The sequence below is a fragment of the Danio rerio genome, chromosome 6 (assembly GCF_049306965.1).
Source record: "Danio rerio strain Tuebingen ecotype United States chromosome 6, GRCz12tu, whole genome shotgun sequence".
In the NCBI taxonomy this organism is placed as follows: domain Eukaryota; kingdom Metazoa; phylum Chordata; class Actinopteri; order Cypriniformes; family Danionidae; genus Danio; species Danio rerio.
In genome coordinates, this window is record NC_133181.1 from 40,040,497 (window position 1) to 40,063,465 (window position 22,969).

The following is a 22,969-nucleotide window of genomic DNA, read 5'->3' on the forward strand; positions in this document are numbered from 1 at the left end:
GTCCAAAGATAAATGGATTATTTTGTTTATTTTTTGTTATTTTGTGCTGTATTAATTGGTTACTGATAACAATTTAAAATATAAGAAGTTTTCATGTGATTTTCTAAACTAGTATTTTGCAATGAATGACTGCATAATAACTGTGATACACGTAATAATTCCCTAGACTATAATCGTACAACCAAAATCATCCCTTGCACGGTACTGTTACTGTTCGCCTTGTAGCGCTTTGGGTCTGAGAAAAGAACGCTATAAATAAAATGTATTATTATTATAAAAAATGTAGCTATAATGAAAGTTAATGGGGCAAAAACAGCCACAATCACAAAAAAAAGGATAATAAACGTGCCCAAAATGTATTGTTGATATAGGTTTTTGAAACTTTTCAAAGCATTTCCCCAAAATATGTGTCAAAATAAGATTCATCACCAAACATCATTCCATTGGCCACAACTTCAATGGACTGACAGTTTCAATTAACTATAATCTTTTATGTGAAGCTGCTTTGAATCAATCTACATTGTAAAAGTGCTAAAGAAATAAAGATGAATGTAATTGAACTTTCTCTGTGTTTCAGCAAAATTAACACTCAAAATCACCTCAGAGTGGATGAAAACATCCCCAACAGCACACAAGGGTTAAATGCACTGTAAGTAAACTACAAAACAACAAATCAACAAATATAAATACAAGTTAGTTGTTACCTGCAGACAACTCTTGGTTGACAAGCTTAACGTGTAGATTGAAAATCTGTTCTTGAGCTTTACTCTGGGACAGCTTCAGTTTCTCTCTTCGACTCACCATGTAGCACAAGTTTCTCACCTGACAACATGACACAGAAATATGCATAAAGATCATAATGTTCAAAAAAAAAAAACATTGATGGTTTAAAATATAGAATTATAACCATACAATACTATTAATGCTTCAAATACACACATTTATTTTGTATATACATGATTATTTGCTTAGATTTACTGATTTACTGACAACTTATTTTTGAAGTAGACTGCTCATTTGGTATCTTAACAAGTTGCAATGAGTATTATTAAACAAAAAGAATGATAAAAAAAATAATTATTAAAAATAAAAATCTATTATTATTAATAATAACTGTATATTAAAATGAAAAAAGACATTTATTTAGCAATTAATTTATTTTATTTAGCAATTTAGCGTTTTATTGATAAAACTAGCATCCATGGTTGGAAAGCGAATTATATTTATTAACCAGTTTTTGTTTGGAAAAATAATCGAGTCAATGGCTCAAAAATCTAGTGATCCAAATCTTGAGTTTTGTAAAAGCACTAAGAAATGTTTCCTCATCAGCACATTAGAAGCTTCCTGCTTCATGAATGATTTCTGATAAATAATGCGACACTGAAAACTGAAGTAATGCCTTCTGAAAACAGCAGTGTCATTAAAGGAAAACCTGTAAATACACCAAATGTTCTAAATGTAATATAATAATAGAAGTTGTAATATAATTCACAAAATTTAGTCCAAATACACAGTAGTGTAGATAAATGGTCATGATTATTCTGGCGTAATAATCAATGAACTAGAGCTGCCATACCAGGGAGTTATGCAAGGAGGCGCAATGACATAATGAAGATAGTCCCCAACTAGGTAACTAGTAGGGGTGGGTGATCTTTTTAAAAAGATTTTCTTTAGGTTTTCGGAGAAATGGAGACCAGAGGAAAGCATCGCATGTGTAAAAAAAAAATTAAAAATTTTTCATTCAAACAATTTGATGTAAAATACACGCTCAAGTTTAGGGCTGTGCAATTTGGGGAAAATATCTAATGGCAATTTTTTTTTTTGACAGATACTGCGATTTCAATTTGCGATTCAACTTTGTAGTCAAGCTTCAGCTCAATATTTTGTAGCATAGCTACTTACTGCTAAAATGCAGTGACTGTTAGTGAAAAGGGAACTGAAACGATATTCACCAACTTCAACTTTTATTCAAAACTGTTTATAATATTCAGAAATGAAACACTAATTTTTCTCTACAGCAGACAGTAGTGAGTTATGGTGTTAGTTATCTCCTGGTGCCTTCATGATGTTTTTTCATATGGTGTAACAGCTGCACACAACTCTGAAATTGTACTTTGCTGTTGCTTGCTACTAGATTGAGCGTAACTGGCAATACTTTTAGTTGAGTTTTTAGCAAGACACTCTTCATGTAGCCGTCTGTGGTGCTTTTTTAGGTGCTGGTTGTTGTATTTCCTCAAGCTGTGGCAACAATTCTGCGACATCTCTTACAAATGACCTGTTTTATGATTCCCATATTAGCTTTGTGCTGTTTTTCTTTGACATTAATTCGTCTATTAATGCTTCTGAAGCGGCAGACGGCGTCATCCCACTTGTCCGTGCGGTCCTGTTTGTTTGTTTTTATTGTGGGCTTTCCGCATAGTTCTGTTGCGCAACTCTGATTGGGCAGAATGAAAGTGTGCTCACTCAATTGGGTAGTAAGACCATCACACACAGACGGCAGTCACGCATTCTCTTTGGGTGGGGGAAATAAATTATACACATTTCATATCGCTGCCCCTTGTGTTAGCTAATTGCAACATTTCAAATCACAAATACGATTCGATTTCGATTAATTGCACAGCCCCACTCGAGTTAATTGAGAAAATGGATTTATTGCCCTGCCATAGTAACTACGTAATGTTACTGGGTAATATCATTGCACCTGCTGCAACCATGGTACGGCAGTAAAGTTCCCTGACTATTACACTCCTATAATTCCGAGCCGTATCAGCCTAGAAAACAGCAAACTTGAATTTCTGTCAGTCTTAGCACACAATGTTACTATAGAAGTGTCAATCTTTAAATTAAAAATTATCAAAACTTTTTTTGCCATTTTTGACCGAGATGCTAATGGTCTAATTCGATGGAATGATCTATGGTAAGCTAAGATAAAAGTGCTCTTGACAGAGCTGAATATCATCTGAATGGGTTCAAAAATGGTACTAAAAACTTTCTAGATGATTTGTAAAATGAAACTATTTAAAAAGAAAAGTGAAGTTTTCTTTTAAAAGTCAAACAAACGCACAAAAACAGCAAAAACACTGCTAAACAATGTGACTCAGGCTTCAAAACCCTCACCCTCTCCAGGTCCTGGCGCAGGTGCATAAACATGCGCATGCGTGTATGAATGCTGTCCTCCTGTGGCTGCAGCAGAAGGTTCTCCTCATCTTCTTTAGGTGGCAGCAGGGCCTTGTTGAAGTTGCTTTTCCTCTTCATCTTCCAGTATTGAAAGATGAAATCCAGCAGGTGGAGCGGCAGGCTGAGGTCATGGGCCACTTCTTCAGGATGGACATACGTGTAAAACTCCTCCTCCAGCTCCTGAAGCTTCTGTGCCCTCAGACTCAGTTTGTCAGTCTCGGTTGGAGGTTTGTGGCGGGCCGGACTCAAGCCCGGTTCTCCTGCTTTGGGTTTGCTGTGCTTTAGGCAGTAGGATTTAAACTTGACTTCATCACCTTCATCCAGGATGGTCTTCATCTCCAGGCTGTGCTCAAAGGCACAGGTGACGTGGAAAGGTATGGTGCAGTTCTTAACCGAACACTGGAAGACAATACAATAACCTTTATTTTATATATTTGATCATTTATTCATGAACTTATGGAAATTACTTAAATGAACTGAATAAAAATATTTTTACAAAAAATAAAGAGCAAATATTTGAATAGAAATAATATTTCGATATAAACTTGGGTCGATTATGTTTTACATAATATTTTATGCTGAACATTTTAATCATAGTCTTACTGTTACAATTAGGCGTTAGTAGTAGGTGTTATTCAGGGTTTCTACAGGTTTCATCAAGTCAAATTTAAGACTTTTTAAGACTTATTAAGACCATTATTATTAAAACTTCAGACTTACACAATGCTAAATGCTAAGGATTTTTTCTAATGGCCCAGTTAAAACAAGAAAAATAAATGTTATTGTAAGGAACATAATGAAACCACGTTTATAAATAGAAATAGAGTTAGTAAATAAACTTTTGCTTAAATTTTCATTGAAATGGAATGATGGTGATTTGACGTGTGTTGACCTATGTGGACAAAGGAAAATTAAGACCCATTTAAAACTATTGAAGACCTACAACAAAATATTTGGTCACACTTTACAATAAGGTTCATTAGTTAATGTTGATTAAAGCATTTACTAACATGAACAAACAATGAACAATACATTTACTACTGTATTTGTTCATGTTAGTTAACGTTAGTTAATGTAAATACAGTAGTTCATTGTTAGTTCATGTTAACTCATGGTGCATTAACTAATGTTAACAAGCATGGACTTGGATGTTAATAATGCATTAGTAAATGTTCAATTATGATTAATAAATGCTGTACATGTGTTGTTCATGATTAGTTCATGTTAGTAAATGCATTAACTAATGAACCTTATTGTAAAGTGTTACCAAATATTTTGGTGAATTTAAGACTTTTTAAGGCCTAAAATTTTGATCTTGAAATGTAAGACTTTTTAAGACCCAGCGGATACCCTGGTTATTTTAGTTTTGAGCAACCACTGCTTTGAAAACACATTTTGTTTTCTATAACAGCAAGTCAGGAAATTGTAATCATAAAATATAAAAGTTGTCTCTCTTTTGCTTTTATTTTCTACTTTATTTTTTCACATTTTATGGTAACAGAAAATAAAATATAAATACTTTTTTTTTTTAATCCATACTTATTACTTACGGTATTTCTATTTTAAGTAAATGGTTTTAGGTAATTTAGTTAACTGTAATAATCCTATAATATGTACTTGGATCAGTCAATTAGTTGTGACCTCATTTCACTATTGTAAAAATGATGTCACAGTAGCAAGTGCTTCGTGGCAAATTTTACAAATCCTGCTTATCAACAATTATACATTGATTAAAATGTAAATTAACCGTAAAGAAATGGACAGGAAAGTGAGCCTACATGCAGACAGTGTGGCTTGAACTGTTGTTGAAAACAGTGTCAAGAGGAAGGTGAGTTTTCATTCACTCTCATTTACACACATCCAATACAGACAATTTAGCTTACCCAATTCACCAATAGCACATGTCTTTGGACTTGTGGGGGACAATAGAGCATCCGCACAAAACGCACACGAACACAGGGAGAACATGCAAACTCCACATAGAATGCCAACTGACACATTCAGGGATCAAACCAGCAACCTTCTTTCTGTGAGGTGACATCTCTACCCACTGCGCCACCATGACACCCAATACAATAAAGCAATACCTTCATTATTTTTTGCTTTTACCTGTTAAAACCTGTGTTACCTGTTAAAGTAACCTTTTTCTGCAGATTAGGCCAATACCATGATATTATCGTTTAACAAGATAAAAGCTTCTGCTATTCATTGCATCAAGAAAATTTGATACCGGCATAAGCCTAATCAACATAAGTCATTAAACGTCATGTGAAGTGATCTAAAACGTGCATTTTATATTTTAAAAAAATCTCACTGCTAATCTCAACTGAAACATAAAGAGAGACTCGGACATAGTAGCCACTCCCCTTTAAAAAACAGCCAATAATCAACTTGGAGCACACTAGCTAATAGATATCTTTAAAATGAACATACTGATGCTAACATCTAAAAACATTCATTTTAATTGCACAGGACTTTTAAACATCACTTCTTTACCTGTATGCAGGCTCCAGTCTTGAGTTTACAGAGACTGCAGATGAGTGACCAGCGGCTGGGTGGAATGTGAGACACTTTGGTGATGGGCTCCATGCGCTCCGGGCACGCAATGCTCACCTAAAGACAAACATAATCTCTCTTCATACATGTTGTATTAAATATACCTATACCCTAAAAAAAACCTATAACAGCGGTTTTAGGTGGCTTACCACCATAATGAACAGTATTGAAATACAGTAGCGTAGGAAGCTCAATTAAGCAGCTACAGCTCTGCACAGTTCAAAAACCAGGCAGATTAATCCCTATTATTAAGAATATTTATTCTTGTCAGCCACTTTAAACTTATAAATAGTCGCAAGATTAAGACTGTACTGTGCTTACAGGTAAAAAAAACAAATAAAATGTCAATGTTTTAATAAAAATGAGCTTTGAAAAGTAAAATTAAAAACTACTGTTCTAAAAGTGAAAAAAACTCCAGGACTTAAATGTAAAGCAACATATAGTAGCGTACTCATCAAAACCTGGAAATGTTGCTTGGACTTTATAAATATAGTCATCATATTCATATATAAAACATTAGTGATAAATCTTTTAATATTTATTTTATTATTATTTTGCATGTGTATATATATATATATATATATATATATATATATATATATATATATATATATATATATATATATATATATATATATAAGACACATTCCTCCGAGTACCACTAGTGGTACACATACCAAAGTTTGAGAACCACTGCCCTATAAAATAAAAAGTGGAGGAAGCTAGGCTCTTCATACTGGCTGATCTTGTGATACACTTCAATAAAATTCACAAATAAGAGCAGGCCGATATAGAAAAGAAACTTGGTTAATAATAATGGCGGTGTAATTCCATCCTTGTTGCACAGCTTACCTCAGGTATCCAGAGGGCACAGCTAACATGAGCCCATTTAGTGCCAGCTCTGGTGGCTTTCATTGCGCCTCCCGTTTTAGGACACAGAAGGCACTGAGGAGTGATGCCAAGCACACACGTTCTGCACAGCCAGTTCCCATCTGGCACCTTCACAATGCCATAGCAGGCCTGAAACAGAGGAGTCAGGAGTTTTAGGATAAACTTGAATTCTTATTGCTTCTAGTTAATAATAATAACAACAAAATATCAATTTACTATAAACATTTATTTCATTTTAAATTATTATAAGCATCAATGGATATATTGTAGGACTGGGCAGTGTTGCAAAAAACAATTACGATATCAAGTTTCAGATTATTCAGTAATTGAATAATTATTGAATATTTTTAACTTAACTAATATTTTAATATTTTTAATATAGGTATATTAGGATTTTTTTAGACTACTTTATTTTAGGGTACTAACATTACTGAGGCAAATAGTTTTAATAGTAAAAAACAAAAATATTTAAACAAAATATCTGATCTCTTTATAATAAAATAAACATAAGTGTTAAAGAAAGAGACTCTTAAACTTGATAAATAAAATGTTACAAAGCATATGCGATGGTGAAGTATACATGCTGAACAATCAAAGCAAACTTTAAGGTGTGAGTAATGATGTTTTCAACTAAATCCACCTAGAAATTGTTGTGGCCGCTTGCATAACACGTGCTCTCGTGCAAGTTGCACGCCTCCATTGAAAATGACAAACTTACACCCTAAGCTTATTGGAGTTGCTTCCAAGGCGCTCGCTCAGCAGCCACACTATATTAAAAATATAGGCTTCATATCAAAACTTCATACCAAACTTTTTTTTTTTTTATCGATATTGACAATAGTGTTCGGTCAATGAATTTCATCACCCAGCCCTAATGTATTTCATGAAAAATTTTATAAATATTAAAAAACATTACAGCAACAACTAGTTGATTGTTTAGAAGTTTGGTTTCATGGACTTTTTGTGAAACGTTTACTGAAAATTGTCGAGATTAATTTTCAATGTGCTTTCAAACTTACAAATCAATTAAAAGAAAATTTTAAAGACTTTATGACATGGGTTATAAACCAAAAATGGCTTACAAAGTTGGATTATAAACAATTACACCTAAATGAACTACTAATTTAACAAATAAGTAAATGAATGCAAATTTGAAAAGAAAAAGAATAAAGAAAAATAGATGGAAGGAAAACTTTTATAGATAAAAAACATCTATAAGTAACTGAGATGTTAACATGTATAAAATGTTATGGTTATCAAGTTTTATTATCAAAATACAAAAAAAATACTGTAAACTAAATTAACTACAAATATAACTTTTAAACAAAAACATTTTTACAGTTAAATTAATATTGCAATTTATCCATTTTCAATTTATATATATATACACACAGATATACAGTTGAAGTCAGAATTATTAGCCGCCCTGAATTATTAACCCCCTTGTTTATTTTTCCCCAATTTCTGTTTACCGGAAAGAAGATTTTTTCCAAACACATTTCTAATCATAAACATCATTTAAAAAATATATGAAAAGGCAAAAAAAAAAAAAAAACAATAATAATTCTAATAATTCTGACTTTATATATATATATATATATATATATATATATATATATATATATATATATATATATATATATATATATATATATATATATATATTAATTACTCAAAGTTGAATGTCAAAAGAAAATAACATATTTATTAATTGAAATAGAAGTTTTTCTAAGATTATAAAAATGTTTACTTTCATTTTTTATCAATTCACTGTACCTGCTGAATAAAGCAGTTCATTAAGTTTATGAACCAAAAACTTAACTTTAACACACTATTTTATTATATACTACATACTAATATTGCTGCAGCCCTGCACAATTTAGTTCCAACCCTGGTCCACATTTAGTGATAGGTTTCAAACAAGCCTGAAGAACTCAGTTGGTTTGATCAAATTTGTTTAATTAGGGTTGGAACTAAACTTGCAGAGGTGCGCATCGATGGATTTCCTCTTCAGTGTTTAGACATAGCAGTGAAATTTAAACCCCACTGAACTGAACTTCAACTCTGAAAATGGACTGATAGTTTAAATTCACTAGAACTTCTATGTTAAGCTGCTTTGACACAATCTACACTGTAAAAGGGCTATAAAAATAAACTTGAATTTAATTTAATTGAATTAAACTGTTCAGAGCTTTAGAGAATTAGAGCATCATGTGCATTAAACACAAATATAAAGCTAATGCTTAACAAATGTGAAAAAACTCACCTGGTGCACGCAAATGTTGCACTTGTCACAAAACACCATATCATTGCCCTCCTCGCTGTCAGGTGAGCGACACACATCACAGATGACGTCCTCGTCATACTCGATACCCAAACCTTCCTCGGTCTCGATGGCGTGGTTCATGTTTTCATGACACTGTCTCTCCAGTGCCTCCATCACCCGCTCCATCGTCAGTTCATCCACCACTCCATCACCTGAAAACAGAATATACAGACTTTATTGTATATTACTACTAGGGTTGTAACAATATACCGGTATGACGGTTTACCACGATTTGAACGTGCACGATTATCATACCATGAACAATTGCATATCAACGGTTTTAACCCTTAAAGACCTAGACAGCCGCCCGCGGCTAAAAATAAGTATTGCTCTTAAATGTTTAATAACTTTTGATCCGCTGATCAAACTTTCAGAGGCTCCGGAATCAGTGCGGTTACGTCATCAACATTTGACAACGCTGATTTGACAAAGAAACGCTCGTCACTGTGTCTCCGGACAAATCAGACATGATACATTGATGCATTGTCCCTCCTCCATGCCCAGATTGGTTCAAACTTGCTATATCACAACCAATAAGCATAGGTTTCGCTTTTGTTTGTGGACCAAGCTTTTTGAACAACACGGAATGAGAGATAGGCATACATTTATGCGCGGCTAAATAAAACGCCAGAAAAAAAAAGTTTTGCATGAAATAATTCTCATACTAAGTACTTTTGCATGCACAGCAGCACAGAAACATGACAAAACAGTGACACAGCAAAGACGAACTGCTGCTCTTGCTGTTTTCAAAAGACACAAATGAAGGTGCAGCTGTTTGTCTGCATTGCAGACAACCACATCCAAATCCATATCGATAGACAACCATATCCATGCTGGCACATAAAACCTAAGGATGTTCCATATTGAATCTAGTTTCGTTATGTAACTATTTAGAGTATAGTAAATATTTATATCTATTTTTTTACTGAGGATTTGCACCATGTTTATTTGGACTTTATTTGGACTTTGACACATTATTTATTATTTTCTTATTTTTTTATTCGTTCATTGTAAGTGGTGTTGTTTATAGTAACTAAAAAATATATTATTTGGAAAAAGTCAAATTTGCTTCACTGTTCTATTATTTTGTAACATTTGTAACATACCGTATACCGCGAAACCGTCAAACCGTGGTATTGTTTTAGACGATTATCATACCGTGAAAAATTCATACCGTTACAACCCTAATTACTACAAGCACGAAACCTAATCTAAGGGGCTGTTTACACCTGGTTACTTCATGCGTTTTGTTTGTTTTTTCAGGTGTAAAAGCCCTCCGAAGACTTGAATAAATCCAGACGCTCAAACCAAAACTTCAGGAGGTAGTGTGGACGCGTTCCAGATGAAGCTGGACAGATATAAATGCATTTGCCTGCTGAAACCACATACAGCTACAGTCATGATTAGCCCTCATGTGATGTTTTTTCTTTATCAAATATTTTCCAAATGATGTTTAACAGAGCAAAACAAATTTAATTCACAGTAATTCCTGTAATATTTTTTCTTCTGGAGAAAGTCTTATTTGTTTTATTTTGGCTAGAATAAAAGCATTAATTAACCTAATGGTTAATTGACTATTTACGTGCAATTTTCTGGAAAAGTTTGTGTGTGTGTGAACAGGTCCTTTTTGAAAATACCAGTAAATTTATTACGGCAATTTTCCGGAAAGAGAAACATAACCCGGTAATTTGCTGGAATGCTGCTCTGTGTAAACGCAGAAGAAAGATTGCTGGAAAGAGCACATTCACGTCTACAAAGCGCTGAGTGAGACAACTACTTTAGCCAATCAGAACGCTCAGATGCATTCACATCCGCGCTGTTTATGAAAATAAAAGCCTGTGTTCCAGACACATTTAGCTGCTAGATGTTAGTCAGATAACACTTCTGTTCTGCACAAAAAAGGTCGATAAAAATCGATAAAATGCTTATGATAAAGCATTGTTTGTTTACCTACAAGCTCTGACGCGTGTGCACGTAAAGCAGCCGGTGAGCGCCAAAACACACACATGTTTGTACATCTCGACATGCGAAAGTGTTTCTCTATATGTTTTCATCGAAGTTGTTCACAATACTGCTTCATCCACAGAGTTTGTAATGTAGTCAAATGTTTACAAATACAAAGCCAGCCGTTAGAGGTCATTACTAGTTAATGATGTCAGAATTTACCAGTATTTTGGAAGGGATGTGTGAATTGTCCTTTCTGGAAAAATTCCATAACATTCTTGCCTGTGTGAACAGCGCTTTTTTTTTTAACCACTTAAACGCCAGCGCTATTTTGGGATTTCCGCCTAGATTTTACCTACCTAAATTTAAAAGCTTCCCAAATCCACATGCAGAGGTGTAAATGCAAAAATGTATCATTTTAAAGAAAACCCTTTGAATTTTCATAAAACACTATTGAAAGTGTTTCAAATATATTTATATGTTGTCTGTGTTATAATAAACACCTAAAAAAAGAGCTGTTTTTTTGTATTTTTTTTAATAAACTCAAATTTGAAAGTGTACCTTTTAGGTTCTGTGTGGTCTAGGGTGCTGTAAATACTTTTGGTGGTTCCTGCACATGTCTGTAATCATCGGAAAAAATAAAAATGTCTCTACCATAATCTATGCAAAAGTTATTGTATTCCAACTGATGAGAGGTGCTATACAAGCCACAGGGACCGATCCTTGTTTTAATATTTCACAATTCTTTTGGTTGATCAAACATAATTCACTGTGTTTGGACCACCTCAGACATATAAAAGGATTACTTAAGCACATCACCTCAAAAACAGAGGAGAATGGTCCGGAAGCGCACAGCATAAGGTAAGAGATGACAGCTGTCTGTGCTATCTGGGGCTGCTTATTGATTATAAATGTATTGTTTTCACTTCTGCGCCATAGAAACACCGCGATTTAATCGACAACTGTTTGATTTGTGTACATAATTCAGTAAAAAGAACGCTAGAGCCATATGAGCACCGACAAGCTTTCATTTGAGCTATAACTTGTACATGTGGCATATATGAACCATATGAAAATTATTATAATCATTTCATGATAGAATCAATAATCATTTTATCTCAATTAATGTTTATTCATAATCGTAAGAAGCCAAAATCGAAAGTAAACTTTCGAGTAAACTTTCGATTAACTGCACAGCACAAGCAGGCTATTTAGTGCATAAGATCAGATCAAACTTTTATGAAGTTTTTTAAATAAAATCAGTTGTAAAATGTTGAAATATTCATATTTAATTCTGTACTATATCGGTAATCGGTCTCCAAATCTTAAGAGTTATCGGTTATGGATATCGGCCAAAAAAATCCATATCGGTGCATCCATAGATATCTTGATCCCCTGGACCATTACAATTATGATTCTGACCAGCAGTGTAGTGCTTAATATATGCACTGCCCCCAGCCCCTGTATTTTCATTGAAACCTTTTATTTGCCTTGATTGTTGTTTTTTTTCTGTTGCCCTTTTACTACTGTATTTTCTTCATTTTATTATTATTATGTATGTATTATTGTTGTTGTTGTTGTTGTATTATTATTACGTATTTGTGTTCTTGAACTGTTGTTTGGTAGTTATTGTAAAACATAAAGCTAATGAAATGTAAAAATTTAAATAAAGTGTGGTTAACATAGTTAAGTTTGCATATAGCTCAAGATTTGAAGATCAGATTTATATCCGTTTACAGCAGAAATATTTATGTGGCAAAATGTAAATGAATTAGTTTTCATAAATCCTGGAGTAAACTGGTATAACTAAGAATACTTAAGACACTCTTTTCTCTTACCCATCATCCCCAGCTCTGCATTGAGCTGCTGGAGCCAGTACAAATCCATATCGTCCAGGTCGTATCTGCACATAGCCTCCGCCAGCTCCTTAATGTTGACGTAGCCCGTCTCTGTGGAGTCCTGACTCCAGCACTGAATATATTTCCTTGGTTTGGAGAAGAGCACTTCCTTTGGCTTCTCTGTGATTATTCTACACACACACACACACACACTTACTTAAGAAACACCGACTAGAGAAATACAAAGACTGTCCACTCACATTACTCTGATTGGGAGAATGTGTGATGGCAATAAGTAAGGTGCTTTTTACACATTGTTTCAGCTAAAAACAGGAAAGTTCATGCGTTTTGCCTCTTCTTTTACAATACAACTGCATTTGTGGGACTGAAAATGCATAATATGGGCTACAAAGTGGAATGTTTTGAAAACGAGCACATGGTAGTGTTGTAGTTGCTCAAGTGTTTGCTAATCCATCAGCAAAGTGTGGATTTCCTTCACATAACAACCAAAAGCAGAGACACATTTTATACACACAGCAAATTGCAAATACACACCAGGGGTCTGATTGGTTGTTGCTAGAAGGGATACAGCTGTGGGCAAAAGTTATTAATTTTCTTCCTTCGACTTAGTCACTTAGCCAAAGCTGAATGAACCAACAACTATTTCGGCATATGTTTTACGCAACAGATGGGGAAAAAGTTAACAATAATTATTTATAATAAATTACCCTTTTTTTAACATCTACACCTAGCCCAACCCTAAACCAAACTATCACAGTAATGTAAAAACAGTAATTACATTGATTATTTTACATATTATTTATTAAATTACCAATTAAATTATATTTTATAAATGCTTACCCCAACCCTAAACCTACCCCTCAAAGAAATGCAAAAATATTCCTTATTGTCGTCAGGCCCGGATTATGAATTCAGGGGCCCCTGGGCACAATGTCTTGTAGGCCCCCTACCTGGCCGCTATAGTTGTATTAAAAAATAAGACTAATATAATATTTTTAAAATAAAATAACCTATAATGCATTGCTGGCATTTTTTAAAGTAAATGATACACAGTACATATATTTCTAGTCTACAAAGATTTTACTTATTTTTAAAGCATTTAAAGCATACTTTAAAAAATATATAATTACAACTAGTGAAAATTAATGGATTTTAATATACCTGTTTAAGTTCACTGAAGCTGTACTAAAATGTATATTTAAGGGTATTTTTAATGTATTAAACTTATAATGCATATGATTTGGCTATAACACCTCTCTAATCCAATTCTATGAATCGGCGTCCTCCATAATACACACACTTACTAATGATTCCTACTTGTCTTCCTCGTGACGAAGAGTAGGCAATATGTAGTGGGGAAAAAAGAAGAACATGTTCATCAGACGCTGGATTCGGACCGGGTTCATGACATAATCAATCGCGTCAAAACATTTTGCCATGCGCTTTACAAGCTGCGCCACTCACGCTGCTGTCTGTTGTGCTCTTATGTTGTCTATCAATCATATGGTGACAGGCATGAACCACTCAAATAGCTTTTTCCAACGAGGTGCACTATTTGCACTTAGCCTAAATAGACACTCCAAAATCGGCATTCCTAAAAGTGACGGTAAACCAGAATAAATGATAACTTGTCTATTAATGATTATAAATCATATGTTAAGTGGTTTAATTAAACCAATTCTTAAAGGTAAATATGCTTACTTTGAAATGACTTTAAGCTGTGATCATTTTCCAGTCAAGTTTTTTCAGACATCCCTTTTGCTTGGGAAGATTTTCACCCCTGTTTATTGAGTTTGTTGCATTTATAAATGAAACCCCAGCAATATGCCGCCAACCGCATGTCATTACTTCCTTACAGGTACTGTTAATTAACAAATACTGGCCTGGCACACACAATACAACATTTTTGGTGATTATGGTGGATATAAGTGAACGCAGAGTCTTTTAAAAAAAGTTATCGTGTAAGCATGAAACTTTTTAAAATTTAATGGAAAAACTTAGCAATTTTTCGTTACACTGTTGTCATAAATCAAAGATTGCATCGATCAAGATTTTTTGTGTGATTTAATATAGATTCCTAGAAAGTAATTTTGGCTGATACTGATACTTAATCATAGATCATGGGGTCAAGTTGACACCTTCATTCTGGCTGCAACCCAGTACTGGGAAACATCTATATACTCTCACTGACACTATGGTCAATTTAATTTATTCAATTCACCTGTTTTGCATGTCTTTGAACTTTGGGGGAAACCAGAGTACCAGAAGAAAACCTATGTGAACACAGGGAGAACATACAAACTCCGCACAGAAATGCCAACTAGCCCAGCCAGAACTCGAACCAGCGACCTTCTTGCTGTGAGGTGTCAGTGCTAACCACTGAGCCACCAAGTCGGAGGCTTAATTATTTTTTATTAATTACACTTAATTATTTCAGGGTGGCTTAAATCAGCCTTTTTTACATTAACAACTCTATTTTTCATCAAGGATGTAGTAAAATGGACACTGCAGAAATTACATTATTGACTATATCCATACTGATGACTCTATGAATGATACTGAAAATTCACATGTGACATTACAGGAATAACTGACCCTTTGAAATATGTTCAAATGCAGCTTTTTTCTACAATATGATTTTTATTTTGCACAATTAAATAAATGTAGCCTTCTCAAACATAATTCTCAAAAAGAACAGCAAAAGTTAGTGTCTTGGACTTACTTTTATTGTTTATTCTGATGAATCTTACCTAAAAAGCACCGACACATAATTAGGCTAACCCTGAGCTCTTTTTGTTTGATTTTTGGATAATTCTCAAATATTTCTATATAACACAAACATTATTCATATAACATATCCATATTATTAGACCTGTGAGGACATTAAAACACTAAATGCCCAACTGATGTCAATAATAACCCAGGAGGAGCTTAAGTTTTACTACTTCTTATGATTTTATTGGTTTTATTTTATTATTTCATTCTTTTTTTCATTTATAATTGTAATTATGTCTTCTCCTTTTTTCTTTGTTAGAAATAGTTAATTTAAGCTCATTTTATATTTACATGGACTGGTTCACCGCACAATACTGGCTTGTTCGTTGAGTTCAATGCATTTCAGTTCAATTCAGGTTTTGTTGAAGATCTCTTTCATGCAAAAACTGCAAAGCTGAAAGAATAAAAACATAACCAGACCCCCTTAAACCATATGCAAGAGCGTGCACGTCCAATACTTTTCTTCCCCCCAGTTTATACTCAAAGTGACATACCTCACAGAGGGCTGAGGGATAGTGTCTGGACTGGCCAGCACTTGCACTCCTTTCTCCCATTCCTGCTTCCATGTGTCTGCCAACAGGTAATAATCCTCTGAAGAAATATGGTGAGAGTCTGGCAGCTTCATCGCACTGATCAGGTCTTTTCTGAACACCTAAAAAGAAGGAAAAAATGTAAATAAGTGATTTGACCATTGAACTTTAACATTCGTAAGACTACTTAAAATTATGTTAACATGTTGAGGTGTTATTTTTTAGTGTTTACCTCTGCTGGTTTCTTCTGAGCAGAGGCGGGGGTGCCTGGTTTGCTTCCATACTTGTTAGAGGAAAAGGACGTCGAGGGACCTTTATACAAGGATCATGGAGTTAAATTCAACACCTTTTAAGACATTTTAAGACTTTTTCCATACATTTTAAGATCTCATTGCCAGATTTGCCTCATCAGGTTTTAACCGGTAACTTGGACGACATTTTAACTTAACAATTATTTTAAAATAACAGTTTATTTACTAAATGCTGATTGCAAGAAAGCACAACTAAAGAGTCTTAGCTTGAGATAACTCCTTATCTATGCAACATAATTCAGAAGTGTGGGAACAACACACAAAAGATTTTATTCTTTATTAGACTGTGCCTCAAAAATAGAAACAAGAAACTGACCAGTAAAAATTAGACCAGTCAAAAAAACAACAACTGTAAAGCTTTACTTTAGACTGCCATTTATATAAAGATACTAGTGACTGCACTGATCTTGATTTTTTATAACCAACAACATTTTTTGTTATTAAATTAGCTTGTTCCAATAACAATTTCCAGTTTGTAAAAGTTATTTTTAGAATTTTAGAAAGCAAAAAAGTTCTAAAATATAAATATGTGAGTCAAAATTGGATTTAAATCAAAGGCTTAACTATCTAAAGTTAAATAAAATTAGTGGCAACACAATTTCATTTTGATCCCATATATACATACTTTAGCTGTCATTGTATAACTAAAAATGATCCTTTGATTACAGGGCCTAAATTGCTTAACTGATTTATCCACTTTTAATACTTTTTAAGACCCCACAGACACCCTGTTATATTACATAAGGATTCTGAATCTTGTTCGGCATTTTAACTCACTTTCATTGTCTGAACTGTCACTGCTGCTTGGAGTCCTGAGTCGTTTCATCCTGACTTATCCTGCAAAGAAAAACACATTTCACTTTTATTTTGGTACAATAATTTCAATTTGATTTTTCAGTATTATTTATGAACTAGCTTACTACTTCTAGCTGACAGTAGTAGTTAACGTTGCTCTACTTTGTATACACTGCTCCATAAGGCAGCACATTTCATCAATAAATACCGTATAAATGGTACTACTGTAAACTCAAAATCATACTATATGAATCTATTTTACAATGAAACTTATTTCTGAGAAGGTAACGCTGAATTTTATAGCATTTTATATAGTTTTCAGTGTCACATGACACCTAAATGTTTAAAACAGCTGCTTAATATTCATTAATTTATTCATTTTCCTTCAGGTTAAGTTTCTTTATTAATCGGGGGTCGCCACAGCGGAATGAACCGCTAATTTATCCAGCATGTTTTACACAGCAGATGCCCTTCTAGCTGCAACCCATCACTGGGAAACATCCATACACACTACGGCCAGTTTAGTTTATTCAGTTCACCTACATCACATGTCTTTAGACTGTGAGGGAAACCAGAGGAGAGCCCCAAGAAGAAACCCACACCAACGGGGGAGAACATGCACACCCAACACAGAAACGTTAACTGACCCAGCCAGGGCTCGAACAAACAACCTTCTTGCATTGAGGTAATGGTGCTAACCACTGCGCCACCGAAATCACCGAGCTGCCTAAAATATTTGTGATAGTTGAATGTATTTATATTATGTTTCTAAGATGAATATAAAGTTTAAAAAACAACTTTTATTTGAAACAAATCTTTTGCAACAATACACATGCCTTTGCTTGGTCACTTTTGTCATCCTTGTAGAATAATTGAATTTCTTAAAACATTCTTGTCTCAAACCTTTAAACAGTTTTGCAAATATTTGCAAAACACTTTTGTTTTTTTAGAAAAAAAACTACTGATTCATATTACAATGTTTTTAAATATACAGTTTAAGTCAGAATTATTAGCCCCCCTTTTTATTTTTTGGTTAAATAATTCTAATTACTGTATATATTGCAAAAAATATGCAGACCCCAAAAATTAGGGGGCCACTTGAAAATTCAGATCCTTTAGATTTAAAAAAATAAAGTTAAAGTCAAAATTATTAGCCCACCTGTTTATTTTTTTATAAATTTCTGTTAAACGGAAAGAAGATTTTTAAACACATTTCTAATCATAATAGTTTTAATAACTCAAAATAATATTTAATTAGTTTAACTAGGCAGGTTAGGGTAATAAGACAAGTTATTGTATAATGATGGTTTGTTCTGTAGACGATTGAAAAAAATACAGCTAAAAGGGGCTAATAATTTTGACCTTAAAATAGTGTTTAAAATTATTACTGCTTTTATACTAGCCAAATTAAAACAAATAAGACTTTCTCCAGAAGAAAAAATATTATCAGACATACTGTGACAATTTCCCTGCTCTGTCAAACATAATTTGCGAAACATTTAAAAAAGAAAAAAATTATAATAATTCTGATTGTATGCGTTCAAGCAAAACATATTTTTTGTTGTTTTTTTTGTTGTTGTTGTTGGAAATGTTATCAGACCTTCTGATACACAATGAAACACATATTTACATTTTACTCAACTTCATATCTGATAAATCCTGTAAATCCAAAGAAACCGAAAGTGATTTCTAAATTTCTTTTATTTCATAGTTGTATATGACTCGCACGCACTGTTGGGGAAAGTTACTTTTGAAAGTAATGCATTAAATTATTGAGTTATTCCCCCAAAAAAGTAACTAGTTGTATTACTTTTGAGTTACTTTTTGCGTTACTTTTTATTACCTGGCTGAGGTATGATCTCTTTCAGAACTTCAAATAAATGAGCTCTGCGATTATCAACGCATTGTATAACTTTCATTTACCTTTAAAAAAAACACACACATAAAAAAATGCATTTAGGATGACGTTATCTTCTAAGATCTTCCTGACCCCAGAGCTTTACCTGCCATATATACAGATTTATTAAAATTAAAAGCAATGTGTTTGCAACTTGTGCACTTTTTGTCTCATTAAAAGGTAAAATAACGAGAATATATTCATCACAGAAATGTAAGGCTCTACCATCTTCTTATCTGTCTGTTCTTGCATTCTCTCATTGCGTGCGGGATTCAACGTGACTATGTTCATTTAAATTCGGTTGATTTAAAAAATGTATTTATTATTTTTTTAAAGCAAATTAACTACAATAAAAAGTAACACTACATTTTTTATAAGTAACTCAAATATTTTTGCTCAATTCTGAAAAGTAATGCATTACTAGTTACTTAAAGTAAAAAAAAAGGAAATAAAATATTAGGCAACTCATGTTACTTGTAATGCTTTACCCCAACACTGCTCACGAGCATGTCAATTGTTCAGTAGCAATGGTATATAACTTAAAAAGTATTCAAATAAAAGACAATGTTGAAAGTTTGCCTTTATTTACGGTCTTTTATAACTTACCATAAATTCAAAAAGCATGCTACTATTTTCCTCGCTTGTGCGGCTTCTTTCTCTCGCTCATGCCTGAAAACAAATAACAAACCATGAGGACAGAACACAAACCGTTTACGATCTAAACGAATTGTGGGGTGGTTAAAGAGGCAGAGAAGGGTAACAGTACTGAGAGACACCCAGCAAAGTAAAGCCTGTGCTGTGATTTATTACGCTTCAATACCTGACTGAGAAGCCTCCTTAAATAAATATTAACCCAGCTCACTAGCGGCAAATTCAGCCAAACCACACGCATGAAACGATGTACAGACACACCTTGAATAGACAACTTATAAGCAAAGCGAAATATATAAACAATCCCATCTAACTAGAATACTGATCTCAAATGTTTCATGTTTTGATTTAAAAGAAAGTTTAGCCGAAACTGCTAGAATCAAATGCTGCGTCCCAATTTGCAAACGATCCAACCTAAATAGTAAATAAAGTATGTCTCAAATCATGGTATGCTGGAGCTTAACAGTTTCATTGATTCTCAGACAAATTTAAGAATGGAATACAGAATATAGCTCTGTGAACAATCAACATTTTAACCTATTAACAAACACAACCAAAACTAATCCCCAAGTACGACTTTAAGGCCCCAGTTTGGCTATCATTAAATACAGCTAAAGCCTCTATCTTTAAATAATTAAGAGACAATTAAAATAAAATACAAAAATAAAAAATACTGTTCCATTTCCAAACAGGTTAAGAATTTGGACTATTTTTTATAGTATAGGTTTAGCTCGTCCATTTGCTTATAAGACATTTTTTCCAAATGTGGTTACTCTGGCAGGTTCTATTGCCCATTCTTGAAGGGAAGGGGCAACTTCTGATTTCCAGCTCCGAGAAATTATTGTCTGCCAATCAGTAAACTTTTTTAGACCCAGGATTAGATGCTTTTATATTTTATTTTGTTGTCTGCCCAACCACCTATAAAGAGCCTAAGACATTGTGAAATATGAAAATCTAAAACCCAGCAAATGTGTTCATAAACTCTTTTCCAGAAATTCTGAATTTTTGTTACAAGACCATAGAGCATGAACTGAATCACCATTCTTTTACATCTCCAACAATAAGGTGTCAAATCATAGTATGTTAAAATGAGTATTACAAAGTTCCAGGATAGTCTCATTTAAAATAGAAATTGAAAGTGCACATATAATTTTGCCAACAATACAATCGCGAAATTGGATGTAAATTCGATTAGATCTACAACCCTGATTAAAAAGTGTTAAAAATACAATACAAATAAAAAAATCAAATACAAGATAAAAATACATGGCAGATGCGCATAATCTACGGTTAAGTGGAGATGCCTGGCTAAAGATGTTTGAATAATTGTTCATTAATATCAAACCTTTTAGAAGATATTTAATTTACATTTTCCTTTAAAGTTCATCTTAGAGCTAAAAATCTAAATCTTGATTCATTTTAACTCGATCACGAATAATCAACGATTATTTTATTATATTTTAGATTTTTTGCCCTCATAGTTCACAGACAAGTTTTGTACAGGTAATATGTGCACATATTATAAGTGACAGAATTGTGAATGAAGGGTGCATCACAGGATTTTAGTGTGTTTCCTTCAATTATTCTATCTATTAGCTATGATTATCAACGTTAAACAACTGAAATTAAAACACAGATTGCGAGGCGTATGTGACCATGCAAAGGCTGCACCAGACAATACGTGTGCACTCAACGTAAAAGTTTAAACAGAGGGGGGTCACGTGACTTAAACGTAGTACAAAAAGTAACAGAAAAAAAAAAGACCTGGAAATTTTTTATGGATTATAGGTCCTGAATTAGGGTGTGTGATTTGGGGAAAACATCTAAGTGCAATTTTTTTGACAGATGATGCAATTGTGATTTGATTTGCAATTTAATTGTGTAGTCAAGATTCAGCTCAATATTCTGTATTGTAGCTTCTTGTTAAAATGCAGTGTTAGTGTTAGCTAAAAAGTAACTGAAAATATATTAACTTACATAAACATTTATTTAAATGTTTTTAGATATTTAGAAATTAAACCAATTTTTTTCTCTTGAGTAAACAGTAAGTGCACATAAAATTACCTTACCTTTCTGTTAACACATTCAACTCAAATTAGGCAGATAATGTAGCTTATTATACAACCTAAAATAGTCATTATAAAAATACAGAACTGTAGATTGAAACATTCTGATTGAGAATGAAAGTGTGCTCACCTAATTGGCTAGTAAGACTATCACACACATGGCAGATTACCTGCTGCATCTCCAGTATTGACCTTATTCTCCACAGACGAGCGGGCGCTGCCATTTGAATCTTTTTGGCACGAGACTTCCGGTCTCATTCACTTCCATTCATTTTTAGACATTAAAAACTGCTCATTTCGCTGTTTGATGCTGCAAACTGATATTTCCTTGTTATATTATTCTACTTGGTCTTTATAATCATGCAAACATTTGTTTGTAGAGCAAGTAGTTTGACCGTTTTTTTGCCGTTTATTATTCCTTGTCATTTCTCCCATAGGCGACTGAAACGAAAGTTCTAAGACAATCGCAAAAACAGGCGCACTTCCGCATTTTAGAATAAGGTCAATAGACGGAAATCAATTATGAAAGAATTGTGAATTAGGTGACAGGATAATTGACAAGACACCTAACCAAAAACTTAATGGCCCATGAACGATGAAATAGTAGGTCCCATTTCAGCTTGCATATATTTTTAAGTACATGTTTTTAGGACGTAGTATAAGAAGTCGAATTGTGATGCAGCAAAAGTCTTTTGAAAATATTGTGTTATTTATTGAGAGGGGCTTATCTGAGAGAGTAAACACAATAAATACCACACACGAGAAACAATTGCAGTTAGAAATATGCATTGAGCAGAATGTTATTTAAAAGTGAATTAAATACACTGTGCCCCTTTGAGGACAATCGCTAAACAATCATCAACTTTGCTAAACGCTTCATGTCAGGTAAGCCCGAAAATCCAAGTGTTAAACCTCTATAATTTGAGCTCACAAGATGTGGAAACAAAAGCGTGTGTTATGTAACCGTTTAGCATTGAGGATGGAGTACTGGCGGCATCTGGCCAGACCCCCTACAGTTCAGAAACTTCAGAAAGAGCAATCGAGTGTAATGACCTGCTTGAACAGATACACCCAGTGACCTACATACTCAATAATACAACACGGCTATAAAAAGCAGCACAACTGATTGAACTATGGTCATTTTGAATGCGGGATTTGTTTGTTTTGAAATTGGGTCCGTCACATTCATAA

General features: G+C 33.5%; 1 protein-coding gene across 3 annotated transcripts in view; it reads right to left on the minus strand.

The window, feature by feature from the left end:
* The window catches only part of jade3 (jade family PHD finger 3), a 34,268-nt gene that overhangs the window by 3,598 nt on the left and 7,701 nt on the right, over window positions 1-22,969 (minus strand). The window contains exons 2-11 of one of the 3 annotated variants that reach the window (XM_073952586.1): window positions 18,553-19,730; window positions 17,147-18,323; window positions 16,291-16,370; window positions 16,023-16,180; window positions 12,733-12,923; window positions 8,891-9,102; window positions 6,586-6,753; window positions 5,674-5,790; window positions 3,118-3,576; window positions 705-822 (exon numbers count right to left, since the gene is read on the minus strand). In XM_073952586.1, coding sequence (XP_073808687.1) covers window positions 705-822; window positions 3,118-3,576; window positions 5,674-5,790; window positions 6,586-6,753; window positions 8,891-9,102; window positions 12,733-12,923; window positions 16,023-16,180; window positions 16,291-16,370; window positions 17,147-17,195 — 1,552 coding nt within the window. In that variant the 5' untranslated portion in view covers window positions 17,196-18,323; window positions 18,553-19,730. The remainder of the gene's footprint in view (window positions 1-704; window positions 823-3,117; window positions 3,577-5,673; window positions 5,791-6,585; window positions 6,754-8,890; window positions 9,103-12,732; window positions 12,924-16,022; window positions 16,181-16,290; window positions 16,371-17,146; window positions 18,324-18,552; window positions 19,731-22,969) is intronic. The other 2 variants (NM_201652.2, XM_068221650.2) reach the window with 2 other exon arrangements.